The sequence below is a fragment of the Danio rerio genome, chromosome 12 (assembly GCF_049306965.1).
Source record: "Danio rerio strain Tuebingen ecotype United States chromosome 12, GRCz12tu, whole genome shotgun sequence".
Taxonomy (NCBI): Eukaryota; Metazoa; Chordata; class Actinopteri; order Cypriniformes; family Danionidae; genus Danio; species Danio rerio.
In genome coordinates, this window is record NC_133187.1 from 46,425,102 (window position 1) to 46,451,292 (window position 26,191).

The 26,191-nt window shown below is 34.6% G+C and overlaps 1 protein-coding gene across 1 annotated transcript; it reads right to left on the minus strand.

Annotated features, from left to right (window-relative positions):
- Nucleotides 1–2,333: 2,333 nt before the first annotated feature.
- LOC100536083 (uncharacterized) lies at nt 2,334–26,191 on the minus strand. Its single transcript, XM_017358642.4, has 11 exons — nt 26,089–26,191; nt 25,141–25,227; nt 21,090–21,479; nt 17,514–17,555; nt 13,702–13,835; nt 13,319–13,597; nt 10,773–10,868; nt 9,100–9,244; nt 5,460–6,104; nt 4,862–4,938; nt 2,334–4,758 (listed from the first exon to the last, which is right to left on the minus strand). The coding sequence occupies exons 2-11, from the start codon at nt 25,196–25,198 to the stop codon at nt 4,681–4,683; spliced, it is 1,944 nt and encodes a 647-aa protein (XP_017214131.3). The 5' UTR covers nt 25,199–25,227; nt 26,089–26,191; the 3' UTR covers nt 2,334–4,680.

Consider the following 26,191-nt stretch of genomic DNA (forward strand, 5'->3'; position numbering starts at 1 on the left):
GTTTTGTGTGCATTTTACATAAATTTGATAACACCTCACATATTGCGATTTATATTATATTAACTTGTAAAAGATAATGATTTCTTAAAACATTTTGTCACACATCTACTCTAATGTAGTTACAATTGCTTTGGCATTAATGCACACTGAAAAACTTACATGCAGAAATCACTAGTTAAATTCCTATTTAATTCAAATGGAAGAATATGAAAAAAAATTCTGTGTAAGGTTTACATAACTGGAAAGACTGAAATATTGCTTTATTGTTAAACATAAAATCTTCATTGTTCTTTCATTTGATATGCTGTAATACTAATGAAGTACTTAGAACAACTAGCCTCAATAAAATTCATATGAATAAACAAGGAAGAGTAACTTAAACCACAATCATGAACTGAATGAGGAAAAGATGAATTAGATATTCCATGTCAGTGCTTTCCCAGTCATCTTCAAAAAAATAAAATAAAAAAAAGCGAATTTGCATGTTAAAAGTTCCCCTGAAAATTGTTGAACTACTCATGTGCCACAAAAAACACTTCACAGTTCAACACAAACATTTTAAAACCAGAGTGGAGAAAGTGCACAAATACAGAAACAACAAACATCAATCATAGTACAGTATGATTACACTGTCTGATGAAATACTTCTGGAGCAAAGCATTTAATCATTCTGCATAAACAATTCAGATTAAACTGATTACTAAACAAATCCAACTTAACTGATGTTACTAACTTAACACTGTTTGCCAGTGTTATTTACATTGATGTTCAATATCAGTTTAATAACTTCTTGTCTTATTACACTATAAATGTTTTTCATAAAAGAATTATTGGCATAAATTTCATCTTATGCCAAATATATATATATATATATATATATATATATATATATATATATATATATATATATATATATATATATATATATCACTTGACCAAAGAACTGTTCATGCATGTTTTTATTTTATTTAGTTTTAATTAATGCAAAGACTCAAGTTTAATACAGTGAGTTTTCCACCTTATACCAAAACTAAATGTATCACTATAACCCACAGCCACACACACATAACCACTTTTCCTAGTGGTAAAGCTTAAATCTCATTAATCTCTTAAATATCACTCTGACTAAAGAAGTTGGTTATTTTATAGACTAAGATACACTAAACACTTCGGTCATCATACAGTAAACATCAGTCATCTTCTCATCAGTGACATGCATCTAAACAGTTGCTGGTTCAATGCGTGTAAAGATTTTGGACATCTTTTTGGACACTTTTAATGCTTCCAAATCCAAACAGTTTGCAGCAATTATAAATCACCCATGTCTTGAGGTTGTTCATTATGATGTGATTTACTGTGTGATTTGCTTTCTACAGGAATCACAGGACTGATTTTTTAATCCCAGTAAACAGAAAAAAAATTAAGTCTTGACTGCAGGTTGAAGGAAAGTAGCGGAGTGAAAGTACCAATACTCCACTAAAGATGTACTTAAGGGAAAGTAAAAGTACACATTATTAAAATTACTTAGTAAATTACAATTCTTGAGAAAAACTCCTCAGTTACATTAATTTGGGTATTTAATTTGTTACTTTACACCACTGTGTTTTACACTATGATACTGTACATTGTTGCTGTTCCACTGAATTTAAAGGCAGCAGTAGAACTGCAGACATGCACAGCGTTGTCTTTTTCATGTTCTTTGATATTATGCTGTGCTTAAAATTTTTACCATAATGAGACATTTGTTGAGACTATTCATTAATCTTTTCAAGCTTGTATTGCCCCCGCAGGAATGAGAGTGGAGTTCCTAGCCATATAGGCCAAGAAAATAGCCACTTTTAAATTTCTGTTGGTCTTAGTACAAGATGTAACTACAGAATAGTCAAGCTTAAAATAGGAAAACGATTGAAACTCTTTGGTCATGTTTGAGTGAGATGCTAATGGTCTAACTTGATTCAGTGATCTGAAGTTAAACGTGCTCACACCAGACCCGGAGATCAGTTGAATGTATTAAAAATGGTAGAAGTCTACTGTTTTATTTTACGAGAGTCTTACAAAAAGCCTGTTTTCAAAAATAAATTAAAAATAAAATGTGGAGTGTTCCTTTTGTGCAGCAAAATGTGGACAACCCCAACTGCTGGGTTGTTTTAAAAAGATGTTTATGACCAATTATTTTAATTATAAAATAATTTGTATTTATAAACAACTATTATTCATTTATTGGTTTGTTCATATTGTACCCAAAATTCGGCTGAAACAACCCAGAGTCTTGCTCTGTCCCCCAATAATGAAGGCAGGCAGTGAAACATGTCAAGAAGAGCACCTACAATAAGTGCTGGCAGAAATGACTTTAATGAGCAAACAAAGAGGACGTACTTTAGAAAACATTACATTCAAATAACAACTGGCAGCAAACAGATGAAACATTGGGGAATTCATACAAGAGAATAATCAATTAATTATTACAGGGTTCATACACATTTTTACTACCACAATTCCATGATTTTTCCAAGACTTTCAAGTAAATTGTCTTGACCTAATGTTAGATGTAATGTCTTTGTATATGTGGTAAATAAGAAAAACCATGCATATTCAAATTTATTACAGCATATCGTAAAGCATGTAACAATTATTCATTCATTTAGTCTTTTAGTCATTTATTCTTAAGACTTAGTCCCTGATTTATCAGGGGTCGCCACAGTGGAATGAACTGCCAACTGCTTAGTTTAATTTTATATTTATATCTATAAAATTTGTTTATGTAACGCACAAATGTAAGACCATGGGATTGGTCATGGACAGAAAAGACAACTAACCTATATTCAAGTATACAGATATTTGTCAAACAAATTTTCAGGATTTTCCAAAACGTCATGGGTTTTACTGTTTTTTGCAAAACTTGTCCAGGCCTGGAAAATGTCATGCCAAAATTCCATGACTTTTCCAGGTTTTCCATGACAGTATGAACCCTGTTATTATGAAGACACACACACACACAAAAAAAAACAACAGACAGTCCCATATAAGTTGAATTAATGCACTAGTCTAAGCTGAAAGGACCTGTGATTCGTTCACCTTTCGAGCCTTCTGGTTTTTGAGTCGTTCGTTCATCATATCCTCTTAAAACCCAACACATTTTTTTCTTTTTTTTCTTTCTCTCTTTTTTCCTGTGATTTCCTACATCCTTTGGGGTAAACTTCTACAATTTAGAGTTTTTACATTTTTACTCTGTGCATTGATTCAACTTATATGGGAGTCTCTGTGTCACAAGAATGAACGACTCAAATTTGATGTCAGAAGAGGTGAGCTCAGCTAATCATAGACAAAAAACTCAGGTTGTTTCTAGTGTGGTTAACGTTTGTGCTAGTTGTAGATGTGTTTGCAAGCAAATTGAAAAAAAGATTTGTTTATATCGATGAACGTGACTCAAAGCTCAGAGTCAGTAAAATGATCGTAACTTCCCATCATTAGTAGTTCCGCCCATTCTGTCATCGCTGAGGCCAGCTTCCAGCCTCCACTGATGAGATTGCAGCTCTGCACAAGACTTTTGGCCAGCGGAGAAATTAAAATGGTCGTGCCCAACTGAGTCTGGTTCTCTCAAGGTTTTTTTTCTTCACTCTCCTATCGGTGAAGTTTTTTTTCCTCTCTGCTGTCGCCACTGGCTTGCATAGTTCAGGATCTGTAGAGCTACGCATCAATGAGTTTGCTCTTCAGTGTTTGAACTCTCAGTAATGATTTTAAATCACACTGAACTGAGCTAAACTGAACTGAACTTAAACACTAAAAACTAAAATACCCTGATCCAGTTACTATGACCATTTATGTGAAGCTGCTTTGACACAATCTACATTGTAAAAGCGCTATACAAATAAAGCTGAATTGAATGTTGGCGTTGTCGTGCCAACTTTCTACACAGAAGCTCGCAATGCTATTCGAGCCACGGATTGGTCCACTGCTCTGGAACTGACAGTAATGAGCGCTGCTGCAGGTTGAAACTGTTTTATCTTGACATGCCTTTTAAAAAAGCGCAGTGCTCATGTGCGAGGAGCTGCAGAAGACGCAAGTCATGCACATCTGTCAACAGTGTTTACGTAAAAAAAACTACAAAAATATAAGATTCTGTCTCATTTCACACACACATGAGTTCTTTCTCAACACACACGCACAAGACTGAACAGTTGTAGTCCACTGCACCCGCTGTTATAGATGGACAAAGCGGAGATATCTTCATTAAAAGAGATTTCAGTTTTGAAGCTTACTGAATCCTGCACAGTTATTGTTTTTCTGTCGTTTTAGGAAAGGGCTGAACTTTGAATTTTTGAAAGATTATAACACAGTTTCCTAATTATAAAGGTTTATTTTTCATTATTCTATTTATTTTGTACTTTTGCATCACAGGAAGTACTCTAGCTGATTGTGATAAAACACATCTGCCTGTTAAAAATAAACACAGAACAGATTTTTTTTTTTTGTTACTGCATTATCCCTGCTGTACCGCACATGTACCGAACAGTGACCTCAAAACCGAGGTACGTACCAAACTGTGACTAATCTGTACTGTTAAACCCCTAACAATGTTACATCTTTTTAAATTGTTAGACCTTTAAATATTAATGTTTGGGACAATGATTTTTACAATGCTTTCATAATATTCTTTACTTGAAGGAAACCAATAATAATTTACTGTAATTTTTGCAGGCTTCTTAAACCCAGCTGTACGCTGGTTGGGAGAGAGTAAGAGACCAGCTGCTGTTTCACCTGACAAAAAGATGGACAAACAGATGAAAGTCAGCATTAGTTATGTAATAGCATTGTACTGTAGTTTGTATAAACTACAGTACTACATGTGTATCTGACTTACTTGCTGTAAAATTAACTTGAGGTTGGCACTGTCAGTGAGATCTAGATGTGTAGTAAACGTCACTTTAAGTCCAACAACTAAGGGGAAAGAAAAAAGCATATGTTTTTCTAAAAATTACACACACACACATACATACACAGCAACAAACAAGCTCAACGCAGCAGCTGTCTCATTCACACACATACACGTGCTCGCTCGCTCGGGAGTTGGGAGCAATATTGTTAGGCCGCCCACTCCCGTCCAAAATTAAACCAGTTACTGATCTGTCCCGCGCTTTATTCTGAAATTTATTCTACTTCATACCTTTTCGCTACCCTAAAACCCATTCATAACTGTAAATTATTCCCAAAATCAGAGGGGGAAAATAGCTGGATAACAATCACATAGAAGTGAATAAACCTAGCCGCAAGCCTAAACTTAACCTAAACGGTACACATATCTCTTATTTCTAATAGACTGATTGGAATTTTGTTCCAGAATCAACACAGATGTTTATTCAGGAACATGTCCTACTTGGTGAAATCAGCATGTTACTCATGTGAAATGCACCAATAGCAAAGCATAACAATTCAATAAATAATTCATAGTTCATAATTACCTGCCAGTACTGGTGGTGCAGATGTTGTTGGTGGTGCGGATGTTGTTGTCGTTGCAAGTGTTGATGTTGGTGCAGTTGTTGTTGTGGTTTCAGGTGTTGATGTCATCTCTGGTGTTGATGTTAGTGCAGTTGTTGTCGTCGTCTCAGGTGTTGATGTTAGTGCAGTTGTTGTTGTCATCTCTGGTGTTGATGTTAGTGCAGTTGTTGTCGTCGTCTCAGGTGTTGATGTTAGTGCAGTTGTTGTCGTCATCTCTGGTGTTGATGTTAGTGCAGTTGTTGTTGTCATCTCTAGTGTTGACGTAAGTGCAGTAGTTGTTGTCGTCTCAGGTGTTGATGTTAGTGCAGTTGTTGTCGTCGTCTCAGGTGTTGATGTTAGTGCAGTGGTTGTTGTCATCTCTGGTGTTGATGTTAGTGTAGTTGTTGTTGTCATCTCTGGTGTTGATGTTAGTGCAGTTGTTGTTGTCATCTCTGGTGTTGATGTTAGTGCAGTTGTTGTTGTCATCTCAGGTGTTGATGTTAGTGCAGTTGTTGTTGTCATCTCTGGTGTTGATGTAAGTGCAGTTGTTGTTGTCATCTCTGGTGTTGATGTTAGAGTAGTTGTTGTTGTGGTCTCAATTGTTGATGTCGGTGCTGGTGTTGTTGTCACTGCAGAGGTTATGAAACACTGCACATTATGAAATCTCAATTTTTTTTTTGTCACAGTACAATATGCAGTGCAAAGCTTATAGGAAGGAGGTCAGAGCAGTCATGTCAGCAGCCGACCTCAACAGCGCCATCTAGATTGTTGCATATTATGAGTGCTTTTTGTCATTGTTTGCAGATTTCAGTCCAGATGTTGTTAATAGCTTAACCTTAGCAAATAATTGCCTTGGTAAAGAGGAAATTTACTTTCTCAAAAATTTAAATAAATAGGTGATTATCTGAATATCCAGAATCTATATGCTATCAGAAGCTATATGCAATATTTTTTTATTGAAAATTACCTTGTCTAATTTTAAAGGAGCTGTATGTAAGTTTTTGACTCTTCTAAAGAATAAAAATACCATAATATGTTTGCAAATATTTTAGAGACATGCTAAGTGAACATTCTTGTTTATCTGAAAAACAATGCTGAAGTCAGATATTCTGCTTTGAAAGTGTGTTTTCCATCCTGGAACTCTTTTTTGGATCTTTTTTGTTTTTGGTCCTTTTAACCTACCCAATGCCAGTTTAGTCCATTATATTTCAGCACTTGGGGTTGCATTGGTGAAAAACCGCATATTTAATTCACTCATTCATCAGAAAGACTCTGATAGCATGCGTCTGTGATTGAAATGGGACCTCTGGTGGACAGTATCATATGAATTCCAAAATGAGACAGATTCAGTTCCACATAAGGTTATTATTTGGCAAATTATAAATATTACGAGGGTAAACATTAGATGAGCAGGTTGCATTGTAACTGCGTGTCCTAACAACACGATACAAGATGAGATATTGTATGTAGTGATGAGCAATTTGGCTGTTTGCTCAAGACGAAACACGACAGAAATTTAAATACAGCTATTCAGAAGCACAGAATATGCACTAACTCATGAAATGGTGAGGTTTATAATGCATTTAATACATATTAACCCTCTTCAACATTATTAAATGCAGATGCTGAATCACTGATATGGATTTAGTTCTAACAGTTTAAATTCAAACAGTTTATTTTACTTTCAAGATCTGAGGTGAACTGTCTGCTGCTGCTTGCAGTATAAAGGCGCTTACATTTTCTGTCAATGTTTAATGCCTTGTGACTAAATACAGGGGGCCAATGTGATCATGCACACCAACGCACAAAGCGGCAGGTGTAAAAGCACCATTTTTTTAAGAAACGCCTCATGCTCTACTTTTATTTATTTATTTTTTTTTTGATGTGCCGCATTACAACCTTCTCCACCTATCAGGTTGGCACTTTTGTTCACGTGCACGAAGCTGCTGAAGTTACCGTAAATGAAGTTTCACAAACTAATTTCGAGAGGAGCACGTGATATGATTGACTGCAGCTGGCCACTCATCTACACTCATTGGCTAGCCAATCGGATTGATCCAAACTCACTATAAATAACCTAGCTAAGATCTGCTCCCTTATCCCCCCATTCCCCCCTTCTCCTCCTTTCCTCTTTTGCCGAGGGGAGCTCTCGAGAACACCTGACCTCGTACTCCCCTCACATGCTTTATGGACCTGACGGGAGCCCTGGGCTAAACTATCTCCGATCTCAGGGTTCTCTCCCGGGACAGCATGCCAAACCTGCTAACTTGCTAACAAGTTGTCAAACAGTATCTAAGTGTGAACTCTTGAAACAGCACTTGGAGGCTCTCTAGCGCAAAACTGTCAATGCGAGAGCACTTTTACAAGCGGTTGTCAGAAGCTTAAAGTTTTGTAGCGCTATCCAACGTCAAGGAGTGATTTTGCATACTCTTCTACTCTATGCCAATGAAAATCGATTGGGTTTGAATTCAGAAAAACATCGAGAAAACGCTGACGATAAACACAATCGAAAAGGGTCCCGTGTGTACAAGCCTTAAAGAAAATAAAGGTCATGTAAAATGTCATTCAAACTCACATTGTGAGCATTTAGCACTGAATAAAGCACATAAAGTTTACCTGAGGTGATCATTGTCAGTTTTCTGTTGTTCAACTGTGAGAAATAGAAGCCATTTCTCACATATCAATTTGAGGTGTTGGTTAGGATAAAAACCCTCTTTTAGTATGGAGAATATTCCTTCTATTGAGTGCCGCTGCTTTATTTAGAAAACGGTTTAAATCACTCGCTCCTGTCGTCAATATGGCAACCTGCGCTTGCGTTTGCTTTGATCCAGGAGTGCGATACTTAGTTCAACCACTGGGTGTCAAACTTACATACTGCACCTTTAACAATGTTTTCAGAAGTTTTTTTGGAAATTGAGACACTAATATATTTTCTGATGGCCAGATGACCATCATTCTGGCAAACAACAGTGTGCTGCAGCGAACAAAAGTGGACTTATATTCCACTTTGCAGTTATTTGTGTAATCTCTTTCATTACAGTTAAAGTTATATTATCATTGCTGTCATCATTCTAAAATGCATTTGATTATTATTTTTTTTTTACATCTTGGAATTAGAATTTTAATGTGTGCACTGTACTGCATCTTTTCAGTTTAATTTTATTATATATACACTTAATTTTAGATAATACATTATATGAAAAGTTCTTGCATCGATGCTGACATAAAATACTAAAAAAAAAACCTTGGTTGAATAATGTTTTGAAACATGCAATAAAATATAAACTAATAATAAAAGGACATTACAAGGAGTTCAAAATGTTTCATTGGTTTGTAAAAGAAAACCTTTTTATAAAGAGAGAGATTTTGGTCAGTCGGGTGTCTTTTGTTGCATTGCTTAAATATTTGCAACCAATATGGGTTATCATATTATCAAACATATTTGCATGAGCTAATTCCTCAGTTTTGTTTATAGTTTGTGTGTGTGTTCACATGCAGCTATTTGATCCAGATGTAGTCGATATGAGGCCATAACACAGTGGGTTTTTGTCACTGCCAGCTTTTTTACTTCAGCTTGGTGTTTCCCACGATTAATAGTAAAGTCTGTGTGAGTTGTATGATTACCTGTCTGTGGTCCACTATCCACCCTGAAGGCCCATCGGCCTAGATCATTGACATTACTGGAGGCATTGAGGTTTGAGATTGAGCTCCCGCTGTTTGAATCAGGAATCACAAAGTAATCTGTGGAGTTCATGGTGTCAAAACCAGCCTAAATGTGAAAAAACGTCAGTCATTTATTTATATATTTATTATGATGCATTCGTCTTTGGTCAGTATAGTAGCAGCTCTATTATCTAACAATAAATAGCACTCTGTATTGTCTAACCCAGCATATTGCAGACTTTTTATTTTAGCCATTAAATGGATAGAAAGAAATTCCCAAAAATCTGTTAAACACAAAAGAAAATATTTTGAAGAAAGTTGGAAACAGGTAACCATTAACTTGGATTTATTTTTTTATTTAAGTTTCTATGGATGTCAATGGCTTGTGGTTTCCAACATGTCAACAATTTGGGTCCGAATTCCCCCGAATCTTATTGTGTTATGGGTCTGTTTTGAGCATAACATGCATTAAACCAATCAAAGTCTCATCTCCCATTCCCTTTAAGAGTCAGTTACGTCACGCCATGGCACATTTGCTATTTACATGGCAGACTTTGTAAGTGGAGAAACTGAACGCTTCACTAGCGAGAAAACAGTTAAACAGACCATATGCAGCATGAGGATAAAGAACGAGCTTCCTCCATTCGACCTCTTTACTTTCTCTTTACTTCACTGTCTTATTTTTGTGGAAACAGGAAACAGTTTTGTATGCACCACTGAAGACATCCATCAGCCTACATTTGTAAAATAGTTTTTTAATCACAAAGAGTAGTTTCAAAACTATTTCTGAGTTCAGTTCTAATTTCCAGCAAAGTATTAAATGAACAATAATAACGATGTGTGGTCAAAAAACTGAGTTGTTATATCCAAACATGTTTCCACGTTTCTTATGCCCCATATGTCCTACAGGTGGACTAATCCAAGCTTGTTTTTTATTCAAACAAATAATATATATATATATATATATATATATATATATATATATATATATATATATATATATATATATATATATATATATATATATATATATATATATAATACTACTAATAATATTATCATTATATAAAAGCAGATTGTCATGTTTATGTAGAAAATAATGTTTTTGGAACATTTTAATCCTTTAATTATTATTTTTTTTATCTTTAACTTGTAAAGATATCTGTGTATTTCTGTAGATCCTGTGTGTATTAAGCAATGTGTATTTGTAAGGCACATAACTAATGCAATTTGTGCTAGACTGTAGACCTGCTTTAAACTGGTCAATAGCCAAGTCTATTTTAGTTCCTCATAATAGCAATGTGCCGACAATGTGCCTTAACACACCTTCTTTCTAGACCGGCACACCCATGAGTCCACAAAGTAGTGCAAATGGATTTGCTATTTAAACAACATGGCACAAAACGGGAAAATTTGGGTTGCGTTGCTCTGAAAATTGCAACAAATCGCACTAAATATCTTCTTTTGTGAAAATCAAAAAGGATTGGAACCACTTAAGGGTGAACAACTTAAAATTTGGATAAACAAATCAATTATTATACCTGCTTATTTAACACCAAACAGTGGCTTTACTTTTTTTTTTTTCAAAACATTTACACTAATAGTTTTATACAGTAATAAAAAGAATCTTTTACCTGCACCTGAAGTCCTGTAGTAGCAATGTCTCCATAATTCATCAAAATAAAAGAATAATTACTGCCTGAAATTAAAATCACTTGAAACGACGTTTCCTAAAAAAAATGGGAAAAAAAAGCATTAAACATAAAAATACTCACAATTTATGAGGGTCAATGTCTGAACTTGTGCTATTTATATTTAGTGGTAATTTCTGTGTTCCGATCACTGTGTACACAGTCAATATAATAATAATTTAAATAATTCAGTTTGAACTTGGTCTATGGCATTTTGTATTTTTGGCAACAATTCTTCAAATCAAGTGTTGACAGTAATTTCCCATGGTTATCATTCCTGGATGACAATATAAATACTTGTGAAATAATAAATAATTGTGAAAAAAATGACAAAATGTTCACACGATTTACATTTACATTTATTCATTTAGAAGATTACTTATCCAAAGGTGATTTGTAAGTGAGGATAAAAGAACCACTTTAAATCATCAGAGAGTAGCTGTATACTAATGCTATGACAATTCTAAGTCTAAGAGCTATATTTTAACAATCTAAGCACAAAGTCGTAAAAGCCTTAAGGGCATGTCTGAATCCACTTTTGCCATTTTAAAAACAGAAACATACGATCTGCGCCCCGGTGCATGGTCTAGTAGGCTTGTACTTATTCTCTTAATGAGTTATAGGTGTGTTTTGACTATAACATGCAATAAACCAATGAGTCTCATCTCCTATTCCCTTTAAGAGTCAGTTGCATCACACCATGGTGCATATGCTATTTACACGGCAGACTTTATAAGTGAAAAAACTAAGAGAGAAAACAGTTAACCAGACCATCTGCAGCGTGAAGATAAAGAATGAGCCTCCTCCATTCTGCCTCTTTACTTTTACACTTCACTTTACTCCTTTACTTTCATGGATAAGGTGTTGTATGCACTCCAATCAAGACATCCATTAGCCTACATATTTAATTGAGTTTAAGCGCAAAGATTTGTTTCAAAACAATTTCTAAGCTTAGTTCTAATTTCCAGCAAACAAATAAATGGACAATAATAACGAAGCGATGTCCTATTCTTATGCCCCATATGGTGATGCATACATCTCCAAAACCCGACAGGTGGACAAATCTTAACTTGTTTTCATCAAAAGAATTATACATATGCAAATAATAAATAATTTTGCTACTAATAATAACATTATTCAAATTGTCATGAATAACCTGAAAAAGCCCACTGAGATGAAGGCACGAAAGGCAGTGGATTTTATATTTATGTAGAAAATAATGATTTTTGTAATATGTTAATCCTATATTTTTTTTACATGTAAAGATATCTGTGTAGTATGCAATGTGTAAGCGTTTGGACCACCATAGGTGCATAACTAACTTTAAACCAGCTTTTAGATGATCAAAAGCTTTCAGTTCCTCAAAATAGCAACAATGCATCTTAACACACGTACTTTTTAGACCGGCACGCCCATGAGTCCTCAAAGTGGTGCAAATGATCTTGCTATGTAAACAATGTGGCGGAAAACATGAAAATAGCAACAAATCATGCCAAACATGTCTTGTGCCTTGTTGCGCCGTGTGTATGAAAGGCCTCTAAGCTACCCAATCTATGTTTGTTTGTTTGTTTTTTCCTCCAGGAGGCCACTCACCTGTGTGAAGCATACTCAGAATGTTTTCAAAAAGTACAAAATAACTTAATAATAATAATAATAATAATAATAATAATAATGCTTTTATTTAAAGGCGCCTTTCTTGACACATAAGGTCACCGTACAGGACAGCTAGAACAATCAGTTTAAATAATGTTACACAAGAGCGTATTGGGTTGTTTCTGTGCTGCTGTGTGTGTGTGTGTGTCTCTCTTTTCCCCTCTCTCGTCCTGTCCCGTTCCTGTTTCCAGGTTACCCCGCCCTAATTGGACGTGCTGCGTGCGTGCGCTGTGGTTGGTGCTGGCAGAAGTCAGCATATTTTGAAAAGGAACCGACGGAGTCAGATCGCTGGTTGGAGAGACGGAGAGTTTTCTAAGAGTGTGGCGTTCGTGTGGAAAACATATCATAGTGCTTCTGTTTGTTTATAAATTGTGAACATTAAGGTGTTCTCTCCCTTTTTCCTCTCCCCTCCAATTTTTTTTGTGACTGTCAAATACCCTGTTTGATAAAGTTGTGAGCTGAGTGCCATTTACTTTGACACTGATTTTCTCCTGTTTTTTCGTTTAGTTAAGGAGTAAGGGTAGTGTTTGTAATTTATTTTCTTCATTTATTCGTGATTCAGTAGGTAAGTTATCTTCGGGGTGGAGTTAGTAAATGTTTTGTTTATTATTTTGGCCTTGCTCAGCCCTGAAGCTTTTTGTTTGCGCTCATTTATTTGTTTATTGTAAATACAAACCTTTTACACCTTCTCACAATAAAAGAACCTTAAAGGTCATTTCAAAATCAAACCTGCTAACTGTTTATTTATTTTCTCTACAATTTTTATGTTCGACTTCAGCCCTAGACCTTTTTTTGAGGTCGTAACAATAAAAACACAATAAAGGTACCAGACTTACTGTGTTGGTTAAGGCATAGTAGGCAACTTTATTCCACGTTGCAACTACGACCCAAGAAGCAGTGAAGATCAGATTTGGGAAATAAGTGTTGATATCCTGAGTGGCGCGAGTGAGAACACTTCCATTAGTGTACTGATTATAAGAGATGACTCCTCTCTGACGGCTATCAAGGTCAGTCCAGAGTCCAGCAATAATATCTTGACTTCCATTAGCTGGAAATGAGTAAGGAGCATACTGTGTTGAAGCCTGGCTGAATGTGAGGTGTCCATTATTATTAACCTGAAACAAGAGAAATACTGTTAAAATCACAACCACGTGTTTAACTGATTACTATTTTTAAAGAGGCATTCACAACTCATTTAGACTTTGAATTAAATTCTTACATAAATCTGCTGGTATGTGCGGCCAAAGAACTGAAATGGACTCAACAGTGTAATAGCAGAGGAGCTTCCTTCATCCGAAGTAGGATTTATTGTATCGAATGCAGCTGAACCGAATGGGTAGAAGATTCCTGGTGCTGCTCAAAGAATTAAAATATTTCTGTTAACATTTCATCATGTTTGAAGAGATTAATGTTTGATTCAGGCAGTGAAAACCTTTGCTAAACATGATTAAACTGATTGAGAGATCTCTTAATCTGCTGTATGCTACTGTATGTGACCTTTCAGCTCACACCGAGACATTTTTAAAAAGAATGCACCTTTAATTGAAAACCACCTGTCAATGACATTCCAGTTGTTGGTGTAATTAATTGCATTGTTTATCTTAATTTTTTTTTAAAAAAGCATATAGTTATCTAGTTGGTAATATTCCATTAAGAGAAATGCAGCACTATTATGTGTATTTATGAAAGGTTAATATTAGTATCGATGTTAGTAGCCTCCTTTTTGGTCTGGCTCGTTCTTGCATCCCAGGCTCATTAGAATTATGTGCCCAGGACTACATTTTTTGAGAACTGACAAATATGTACCCTGGACTATGCTATCTAGTTTTTGCTATCACAAATCCACTAGAGGATGCAGTGTACATCGTGGACAATCTCAGATACATTACTGGGACGCGGTGATGTGTTCTTGTGCGTGTCCATAAGGGAAATCAGCCAACTTGTTGTTGTGCATAATATATCTGGTTGATATCAACTGACCCACACACCTCCTTCTCTAAACCCAACTTATATTGTTTTCAAAAGCAAACTAGAAGAGAAAAGCCATTGCAGTCGTGTGCTTCTACTGTTATCTCAAACTGACGTTTTTTTTTTTTTTTTTTTTTCCTGGTATCTGAAACTGTCATTTTTCGACTCAAAACCCAAGTCTAACGACATTTCTGGTGAGCTACTAGGCAAAACCAGTCATACCAGATAAGCAGATAAGCAGTCAGTGGTAGTGATTCATAGCATTTGTTTTAGTCATAAAATGCAGACATATGTATGGCAGCAAACAAATATTTCTCAAGAAATTTCTCTGGGTACATTTTCCCAATGAGCCTGTGTTGCGTTCTTGAGATTCTGCTCTCTCTGTCTTTCTTACTCCGTCTCAGGTAACTTTTTACATTTAGCTGGGTACAGTTAATATTATATTTATATTTTTTCATACATTCATTCTGTAACCAGTTTAGTCGTAACCATTACAACATATTGTCATGAAATCATTTAATTTTGAATCACTAACACTTTAGATTAGCTAGTTATCAGATCATTAATAAACTGTTAGTTAATGAGTTATAAATAACTTGTTAAATAAACGTCAATAGTGTGTTAATTTTTTATAACTGTACCTTATAGATAGCCAATAGATAACTTGCAAGCTGTTCTAAATGACTTGTTAACTTTATTTTAATGACTTTTAACTATACCTAATAAATTATTAATATATCATAAACAAACTGTTAGTAAATTACTTAGTAAAGACATGTTAAGTATGAGTTAGTAGTGTATATACACACACATACATATATATATATATATATATATATATATATATATATATATATATATATATATATATATATACATACATACATATATATATATATATATATATATATATATATATATATATATATATATATATATATATATATATATATATATATATATATATATATATATATACATACATACATACATATATATATATATATATATGAAAAAAACAGCAAATGGAATGAACAATTTCAAGCTACAGAAATTTGATGTCATGTTTAAAATATTAAATGTTTGTACCTTAACCTTGTTCCACTCATATTTTACCAAAGAAACTCCATAGTTGAAATGTTGAACATTGTGTTTAATGTATAGATTAGAAACACACATACTGAGCCATCACATGGCAGAACAGCAGTATACAAGAATACAAACCCATGAGGTTTAGGCACTTTTTGTGCTAAACATGAAAACAAAATAAGTAAAAAAATATATATATATTTTATTTAAGTTCCACAAAGTTTCACTGGTGTTATTAGATGGTGAACAACTGATCGGTAAAGTGTGAGTTATATATTAGTTATGTGTTAGTTATTAGCTTATGTATGTTACTGGGACATTATTCGAAAGTTGCAACTATTTCTCGTTTACTAAAAGCTAATAAATAAAGAATGGTTGAAACTTTAGAATGACATCCCAATAACATATATAAACTATTAACTGATACTTAACAAGTCTTTAGTAAGTAATTTACTAACAGCTTGTTCATGATCTAATAATTGATTAGGTATAGTTATAAATCATTAGGTGCAGTTATAAATAATTAGCAAACTAGTAACTTTTATTTAAGTCATTTATAACTCATTAACTAACAGTTTATTAATGATCTAATAACTAGTTAAAACAGATAGTTATTCTAAAGTGTTACCCAATGCTCTTACACATAGAAATAAGACTTCAATTCAGTCTTGACTTTTCACGTTACTTTACCTTAGTAACAGAGAATAAAATAAAAAAATTTGTTAACGTGTTGAGCATTTGCTAATAAATAATGGTTTGTTTTAATTTTCTTGTCGTTTACACAGAAACATCTGAAAGTACAAAAACCTGTTGTCAATGTGTTCTGCGACTTTATGAATAAATTAGCTTTCCTACTGAAATGCTGCCTTGAAAAAACAATAAAATTTCAGAACATTTAAATCAGAGATTCCCAAATATTTCAGCCCAAAGCCCCCAAAACAACAATCCCAGTTACTCTCGACCTGGAAGGGGTTATAAACAAAGACCATAGAATACACAAGACATGTCACTCGTATAGTTTTAAATGGGGAAAAGTGTAATGATTACTATGGCGAATGAAGGAGTCAATTATCGATCGCTATATACTGACGGAGAAGCTCATATAATATATTTACGACAGTTTAGTGGTCAACAAACACACTAGAATCTTAACAAATACCTGCTCCACAGACATACAAAATATATCTACATGAAATCTGAATTTTTAAGTGAACCAAAAGCACTTGAAAACAAAAGTTCTTTAGTTTTGTAATCTGTATGAAATGAACGCGAAGTACAGTCTGTCCTGTCAAACACATATTACATGAAAGCAACAACTCAAACGCCACAAACTTGTAAACAAAGATTCGCTGTAACTTCTGGAGGAGATTCGCCATGATTCGCCACTAAGTCGTAGATTACTACAGAAGACCAGCACGATCAGATGATCATTGTCCAGAGGATGATATGTGTAACGCTTAAGTTCCATACTGACATCGAACCAGCACAACTAAAGACTCATTATCAAGACGATTCATTTTTTAAGCACTATGAGTTGACTCTTTTATAGATGATTCAATAGTTTTCAGTTAAAAAATCTAAGTTTTAAAATTTTAAATCTAGTTTTAAGCCTTATCTGGATATTTCACTTCACTGAGCGCTGTGTTACATACTACATGGAAGGTCATTTTCAAAAACCCATAATAGGAGCTGAAAGGAATAATGAAATTGAATATAATGGAAATCAATAAGCAACCCAACCTGTCCTCCTGGGGCGGTCCCAACCCCCACTTTGGGAATCACTGATTTAAATCACAGCTTTACAAATACACTGAAAGTTGCACTAGTTGCACTGCATCCACACTATTCAATCTGTATTTTACATACAGTCTGTACACACAGACCCAAATCCTCCCCAATACAATGACAGATTGTCATGATAGATCTTATGAAATAATTTTAGCTGCCAGTATAGGTATAGAACTACTGCATTACCTGGCGTAGTTGACACTGGAGGCACAGTTATAAAACTTGCATCTGAAAAAAACAAATGGAAATTAATAGACAAAGAGATATAGATGTTAAGTAAAATTTAAAACATTGATGAACACTATTCACCTATACACTGTAACAAATAAATCCGTAAAATTTATTTTAAAAAACGGCAGCTGTGGTTGCCAGTAATTTACCGTTAAAAACATGGTACAAACCGTAAAAGTAATTTTTCATTTTTACGGTAAATTACCGTATTTTATAAATTTATAGACGTAGTCTGTGTTTTGAATGATCAACATCTACACATCTTTTGTTAAACATTTAGACATGTTAGCACACTCACATGCAGGTGGTGATGAGGAAGTTACATAATGAGCCAATGCACATCACAATCAACTTTTCCCACAAGCAGAAAAGAGTATCGGCATATAGAAGGTGCTCAGTGTCATTCACACAGCTACTAAACACCAGTATGGTAACACGCATAAAATTAAAGTCATGAAATAAACATTGTTTATCAACATTAGATGTAACATAAATCTCTAATGTACATAACTGATGGGGAAACAACTAAAAAGATCCATATTAATGTCAATAAAATGCATAAAAAGTGATGTGCCATGCAGGGAATTCTTGGAAAGTCAATTTACATAAGGAAATATACTGTTAACCAGGTTATGGATTTGTACTGTAGCATTTTTTACAGTTTTTTACCGTTGAAATCACGGCCACTTTTTACAGTGTACAGTATTCCCGTAATTGTACTTGATTAACTGCTTATAAACAACTGATTTAAAAGGTCTTCTGCTTCTGCATATTAAATTTAGTGGTAACACATCACAAAAAGGTTTTATTAGCTAATGTTAGTTAATGTGTTTGCTAACATGAACAAACTACTACGATCATTATTATTCATTCACTCATTTTTCTTTTCGGCTTAGTTCCTTTATTAATATGGGGTCGCCACAGTGGAATGAACCGCCAACTTATCCAGCACATATTTTCCAGCAGCAACCCATCACTGGGAGACATCCATACACACTCATTCACACACTCATACACTACGGACAATTTTAGCTGACCCAATTCACCAATACCACATGTTTTTGGACCCAGCCGGGGCTAAAACCAGCGACCTTCTTTCGCTGTTCTTTTCGCGATTGTTAATAATAATAATACATTTTATTTGTGTAGCACTTTTCCAACATACATGCAACTCAAAGCGCCTCACAAACAGCAACAAAAAAACATTAAAATAGACCACATAAACTTGACACATGTACTCGGATAAAAGCATTCATGCAGGCCCGGCCCTAACCAATTTGGCGCCCTAGGAAAGATTTCAGATGGCACCCCGTCACATCGCAGTAAATTCCACTGCTAGTGTATAGTTATAAGAAACTAAAAAGCTTTTTGATCGACTACTACAAGCTGGAAAAACGTCAGATAAAAATGCCAATGCAATTAACATTATTGCTAAATATATCTAATATTTACACACTTGCTTGAGGAAGTAATGATGGAGATAGTTATATTACTATTACTATGTTCCATAACATCTATGCACTTCTATAACATTAGCTGACATTAAAACTAACAGATAGCACTATAGATATTTATTGATTAGCAATGTTATGCCATATCTGTCAACGTTGGGATGTAAAAAAATATGGGACAACAAATAGCTTCAAATGATAGAATACATAGAAAACATTTGAAAATATTGACAATAAAATAAAAGGTTTAACCTATTAAAAACAATGGCGTATACAGAAATTAAATAAAGCTACAAAACCTATTTAACTTTTAATTGTATTTGAATATTGATCAAAGTTACTATAGTTATTTAGTGAAGAGCAGCAAATTAATCTCTTTGTGTTTTGTTTGATAACAGTGGTGTCACTTTAAGAATGCACAGATCTATATAAATGAATAAATGAATGAAGCATTCGACTACTTAGCAACGGTTTGTGCTCATTTAAGACAAAATTAGTTGTGTTTAAAATAAAACACGCAGGACAGAGCAAAAAATAAAAAATAAAAACGAAAAAAATAAGCACTTTTTCGACGGTCCCTTACTGAGAGCTCCACTCTCTCCCGGCTAAACAGAGCTGTGGTCATAATGTCGAGCGAAAAAAAAAAAGGAAAAAGACAGCTCTGAAACATAACCAGCTTTGTCTTTTTGTAGCAAACACACTTTAGATCTTTTTAGGGTAAGAGGTTTTTTGAGTTATTGCCGTATATCACTGAATGTGTCAGAAATATCAAGAACAAAACCAACTTAACCGCGCTCATTTCTGGCGCCCCCCTGGATGTACAGCGCCCTTGGTATTTGCCTATACTGCCTATGCTACGAGCCGGCCCTGCATTCATGTACACAAAATATAAGCATATATCCACATGATCACGCACACAATAGTACTTACATATGCAAGCACACACCATACATGCATACATACATAAACCTACAACAAAATAGATAAAATGCGTACACCTTACAAACTTGTGTATTCATACGCAATCTTTCAAAAGATGTGTCTGAACACGCTTTTTAAAAACATGAATACTAGGGGATTCTTTCACTTCAAGAGGGAGACAGTTCCAAATTTTAGGAGCATAATGGCTAAAAGAAGTGCCGCCAGATCGCATCTGCCAGATTGCAATATCGAGTAATATTCTATAAATCAAGCGCTAGAAGAGAGTAGCAAACGGTTTGGATTATATTTTGATAAACAGTCAGAAATGTAGGAAGGTGTCATGTTGTGTAGTGCTTTATGAACTACTGTAATAAAAGCATCTTAAAATCTATCCTTTGGTGCACAATAATAATGTTGATTATTGTTATCATTAATAATATAATTTCAGATAAGTGTATAAGGTTAATTGCAAACAAGTGTGTATCATTTTTTTATTGCGGAGGAAACATCTCTTTAATTAACAATTGAACGTTTATTGATCAATACAGTCAGGGGGATCTTTCACAGCAAATACACTTGTGTTGCATGCAGAGATGGATTTTCGATGGAAATTTTCTTTGGTTTCACAGATAAGGCATAAAGAGACAGCTCACCGACCTATTCATGAAAATTTGGCCAGCATACATTCAACATTCTTCAAAATATCTTCATTTATTAATTTTCCTTTAGCTTAGTCCTTTATTTATCAGGGGTCACCACAGCGGAATGAACCACCAACTATTCCACCATATGTTTTACGCAGCGCATGCCCTTCCAGCTGCAACCCATAACTGGGAAACATTCATCCACACTCATTCACACATACACTATATGGCCAATTTAGTTTATTCCCCTTTAGCGCAAGTCTTTGGACTGTGGTACCCAGAGTAAACCCATGCCAACACGGGGAGAACATGCAAACTCCACACAGAAATGTCAGCTGGTCCAGCTGGAACTCAAACAAGCCTTCTTACTGTGAGGTGACAGTCCTAACCGCCCAAAATATCTTTAAATAGATGAAACTCAAATAGGGTGAACTATCCCTTTAAGTCTAGTCCAAGATTAAAATGTGTATATAATAATATACTCAAACAGAAAGAGGAGCTCAACATAAGCTTACCTGCACAGTATGCCTCAATGCAGCCAACAGGCCGGACAAATGCATAGACATAATAACCTCCTGAACAGGCTTTGACTGTGATGGAATTAGACACGAAAGCGCAGCCGTTACCCGAAGAACCGCAGACAGTTCGAGAGACCACTCCATCCTGAACTGTTGGATGTCCTCCCACCAGCACCAGTGCATAATAAGAGCCACAACTATACAGAGGAGCCGATGAGACTGCCATTTGAGTACTCTGACCATTAATGAAGAGACGATACCAGCCATTCCATGGGATATGATAGTCACAAAATGTCTTAGAGGGAAGTCGATTGGGATCGACATTGCTTGTAGATCTCCTTGATTCATCCAGCACAGTGAAGTTAAAGCAGGGGTCAAAAGAGAGGACTGTGAAAACATAAATCATCAATTATGAAAGTATTATTCATTTAGACTTGTGCAAAGATTGATCAGTGCTGATTGTTTACATTATTTTGGGGCAGGACTGCCATATAACTACAGAGTATATGCAGGAATCAGAGGGTGCAACTCAATACCTTTTAAGACCTTTTTTTTAAGACTCTTTCCATACATTTTAAGACCTTATAACATCTTTAGGTTTCAACCGAAAAACACTGGCAAGATTTTAATAATAATAACAATAATAATAACTGCTTACATTTATGTAGTGCTTTTCTGGGCACTCAAAGCACTTAACACAATGGGGGGGGATATGGGGAGGTTTAGGGAGGGTTAGGAGGCCATGATGGACAGAGGTCGTTGGGCAAACTTGGGCAGGATGCCTGGGTTAAACCCCCTACTCTTATTCGAAGAACACTTATTTTTAACAACCACAAAGAGTCAGGATGTCGGTTTAACGTTTCATCCAAAAGATGGCGCTCACTGATCAGTATAGAGTCCCCGTCCTTATACTGGGGCATTAGGACCCACAAAGACCGCAGCTTGGGCGCCCCTCTGGCCTCAACTAACACCACTAGCAACCTAGCTCCCATGTGGTCTCTCATCCAGGTACTGACCGGGCGCAGCCTTGCTTAGCTTCAGTGGGTGACCATGTGAGGGTTGCAATTTTAACTTACATATTTACTGAATATTAATGTAAGAAACTAATCCAAAACTAAGTACAGAAATAACAGTGATGCTTTAGTTACTGTAATAAACAAAGCAGCATGATGTGAAATCTAACAAGATTTTATTGATTTCATAAACTATACAGCATCCTGATATTCACAGATTTAATTCAGGAAAACTTTAGCATACAACCATACACTGCACAATCAAAAATGATTTAAAGTTGATTACCTTGTAAAATAGCATTTAAAACTTTTTAAGGACCTTAAATTTCTCTACATTGATTTAGTAACATTTAATATTTTTTAAGACCCAGCGGATACGCTCAACTAAGGTACTAAGCATTTACCAATCACTACTCAAAGTTAGCTTGAACTGAAGTTGCTGCAGAGTTGTGTTTCAGAATAATTATGTACTTTGTGTGTCTCATTGTCCCCTCTGCCCGTCTCAGCACAATGGGAAGCAGAGCTTTCAGTCGCTCTGCTCCCAAACTCTGGAATTTTCTTCCTCCTAACATCTGCAGTATTGACTCTCTGCCCAGTGTTCAAACCAAGACTTAAAACCCTACTACTTTACATATTGTATGTTGTCTTTGTATTTCATCCTCTTCTCTATTTTTATACTCTCAGTTTATCTATTAAATTATTGAATTGTGTATATGTACGCTACCGGTCAAAAGCTTGGGGTCAATTTTTTTATTGAGTTAATTCATTAAAAAAAAATGTTAAAACTGTCTTTAATTAATAAAATGATTATGTTCATTAAGGTGGCATTTATTACATTTTACAAGTTGTTAAATATTTATTACAATTTTAAATAAATAAATAAAATTGTATTATTATTGAATGTAGTTTCAAATAAATGATTACTCCTGTCTATATAGCTTTTATTACTATTATATTAATAATAATAATAATAATAATTATTATTATTATTATTATTGTTATTATTATTATTATTATTATTAGTTTTATTATTATTATTGTGATTTCAGAATGATCATGTGACTGAAAACAAGTAATAAAGCGTCTATATTAAAATCACTGGAATAAATAAAATTAAATGATAAACTACTTTTTAACAGTTATTTTATAGAGCAATAACATTTCACTATTTTACAATTTGTACTGTATTTTTTATTAAATAAATACAGACTTGTTGAGCAGAAGTCATAATATCATACTGACCCCAAATTTTTGTTCATGTGTGTGTGTGTGTGTGTGTGTGTGTGTGTGTGTGTGTGTGTGTGTGTGTGTGTGTGTGTGTGTGTGTTTGTGTGTGTTGTGCAGTGACCTTGGGTTTCCTGAAAGGCGCTTTAAATAAAATGTATTATTATTATTATTATTATTATTATTATTATTATTATTATATTTACAGCTGAATCTTAATATTAAGTAGGTTTTATGCTTCTTTCATCTTTCACTCACAGTAAAATAACAATAGGAGAAGCTTGGCTATGCAAATGTTGCTGACATCATACTCCACGTTTTAAAACAGAAGCATACAATCATATTTTGATTAAAGTTTACCAAGACAATTTTTTCTCATTGTGTTTACTTTCACCAATTTATTTTCACCTTAAGACTAACAATGTGCACCAGCAAAAAAAACTGACTTTTATTTTATATGCACATTAAACAATTCTGTAAACAATCATTGGTTCAGATGAGCCTAAAATTACTCTTTTTGAACATGCAATGCTAGAAATGTACATAATCTTTATTTACCCTAATTCTGATTAAGATGTACATGTTTTTTATTACAAGTCACAATCTTACAATTTAAGAAGTCTTTTAGTAATACGTTGATTTTTGCATAATGCTTCAGTTTTCAGAGGTAGGTGCTATTGGCGAGAGGGACATTCTCATTTGTGAAAGCATTTTATTAACAACTACACTACCTGACAAAAGTCTTGTCACCTATCCAAGTTTTAGGAACAACAAATAATAATTTGACTTCTGGTTGATCATTTAAGTGGCTTACATGAAAGGCAAAAGCCTCTAGATTACGCTTATTTGACCAAAACAAAATATGATCATGCCATGACTTCTAATGATTTGATTAAACTCAGGCAAAAGTCCTGTCACTTAACAGAAATAATGTCCAGTATAGAATATAAAGTCCTGCTGCAGTGGAAACAGAATGAATATTGTGTCTGACTCCATCATGAGCTTGGAGGACTGCATCCACACATCTCTGCAATGACTCAAATCACTGATTAATAAAGTCATCTGGAATGGCAAAGAAAGCGTTCCTGCAGGACTCCCAGAGTTCTTTAAGACTCTTTACCTTCATCTCCAATACCTCCTCCATCATCTTACCCCTGACATGCTCAATAATGTTCATATCTGGTGACTGGGCTGGTCATCCTGGAGCCCCTTGACCTTCTTTACTTTGATGTGAAGGCTGAAGTATGAGAAGGAGCGCTATCCTGCTGGAGAATTGTCCCTCTCCTGTGGTTTGTAATGTAATGGGCAGCACAAATGTCTTGATACCTCAGGCTGATGATGTTGTCATCCATTTTGCAGATCTCTCGCATGCCCCCATACTGAATGTAACCCCAAACCATGATTTTTACACCAAACTTGACTGATTTCTTAAGTCCATGCTGGTTCCAGTAGGTCTTCTGCAATATTTGTGGTGATTGGAATGCAGTTCAACGGATGATTCATCACAAGAATTCTGCTGTTTTTATAGAAGTCAAGTTTCTAGAAGCTTTCTTGACGCTCTTACAACTGGGATCGTCGACAAGACTTTTGTCATGTAGTGTACTATAACAATAATTCCAGCATGTTGGGCTCGTTCAGTTCAAAATATTAATCTGGTTTTAATTTGAAGAACTAAAATTTTTCTGTCAGTAATGTTGATGGTTGTTGTGGGTGAGGATATTGATGACAGTGAGTCTCACATGTGTATTTCTTTCTCTCTTTATATCAACAACACTTTGAAAAATTCAGAAACAACAGGAACAAAACCTTACCAAGTGGCAAGACTGATATGAACACCAGCAGGTGTTGTGAAACTGAAGACAATCTCATGGTGATTAAGTAAATGATGGCAAAATCTTCTGTAACCAGAAAGAATCATGTACAGTATTATTAAGCAGATTCAGTCTATTAGAACTTCATGTTAAACTGCTTTGAAACAATCTACATTGTAAAAGCGCTACAGATATAAAGATGAATATCATAAACACATTTATTACACTGTTCTCTGGAATACTTAATTCTGATTGGTCAGTTACAACATTACAATGTTTCATAGATATTGCCAAATAACAACAGCTGAGACTAATAACCCAAGGTCTCCCGGGTACTACAAACTATCTTGTGCATTTGTAAATACAGTTAAAGTCAAAATTATTGGCCCCCCCTTTTTATTATTTTTTAAAAATATTTCTCAAATGATGTTGAACAGAGCAAGGAAATTTTCACATTATATCTGATAATATTATTTCTTCTGGAGAAAGTTTTATTTGTTTTATTTCAACAAGAATAAAAGCAGCTTTTAATTTTTTAAAAGCCATTTTAAGGTCAAAATTAATAATCCCTTTAAGCTATTTTTTTGATAGTCTTCAGAAAAAAGCATCATCCAATAACTTAACTAATTACTCTAACCTGCCTAGTTAACCTTTAACCTAACTAAGCCTTTAAATATCACTTTAAGCTGTATAAAGTGTCTTGAAAAATATCTAGTCAAATATTATTTACCATCATCATGGCAAAGATAAAATAAATCAGTTATTAGATATTAGTTATTAAAACTATTGTTTAGAAATGTGTTGAAAAAATCTCTCTGTTAAACAGGCATTGTAGAAAAGCATAAACAGGGGGGCTAATAATTCAGAGGGGGTAATAATTCTGACTCCAACTGTATAATAAGTACCCCTGTATATTAACAAAATTAAAGACAGAAGAGATTTACTGACCTCAGACTGTGTCTTCTGCTCTTCTTCCTAATGCGGGTTTGCAGATTTTCACTGGTCTTAAATGTGTGCCAGACCTGCGCTGAAGACGAAACTCTTCTGGAAT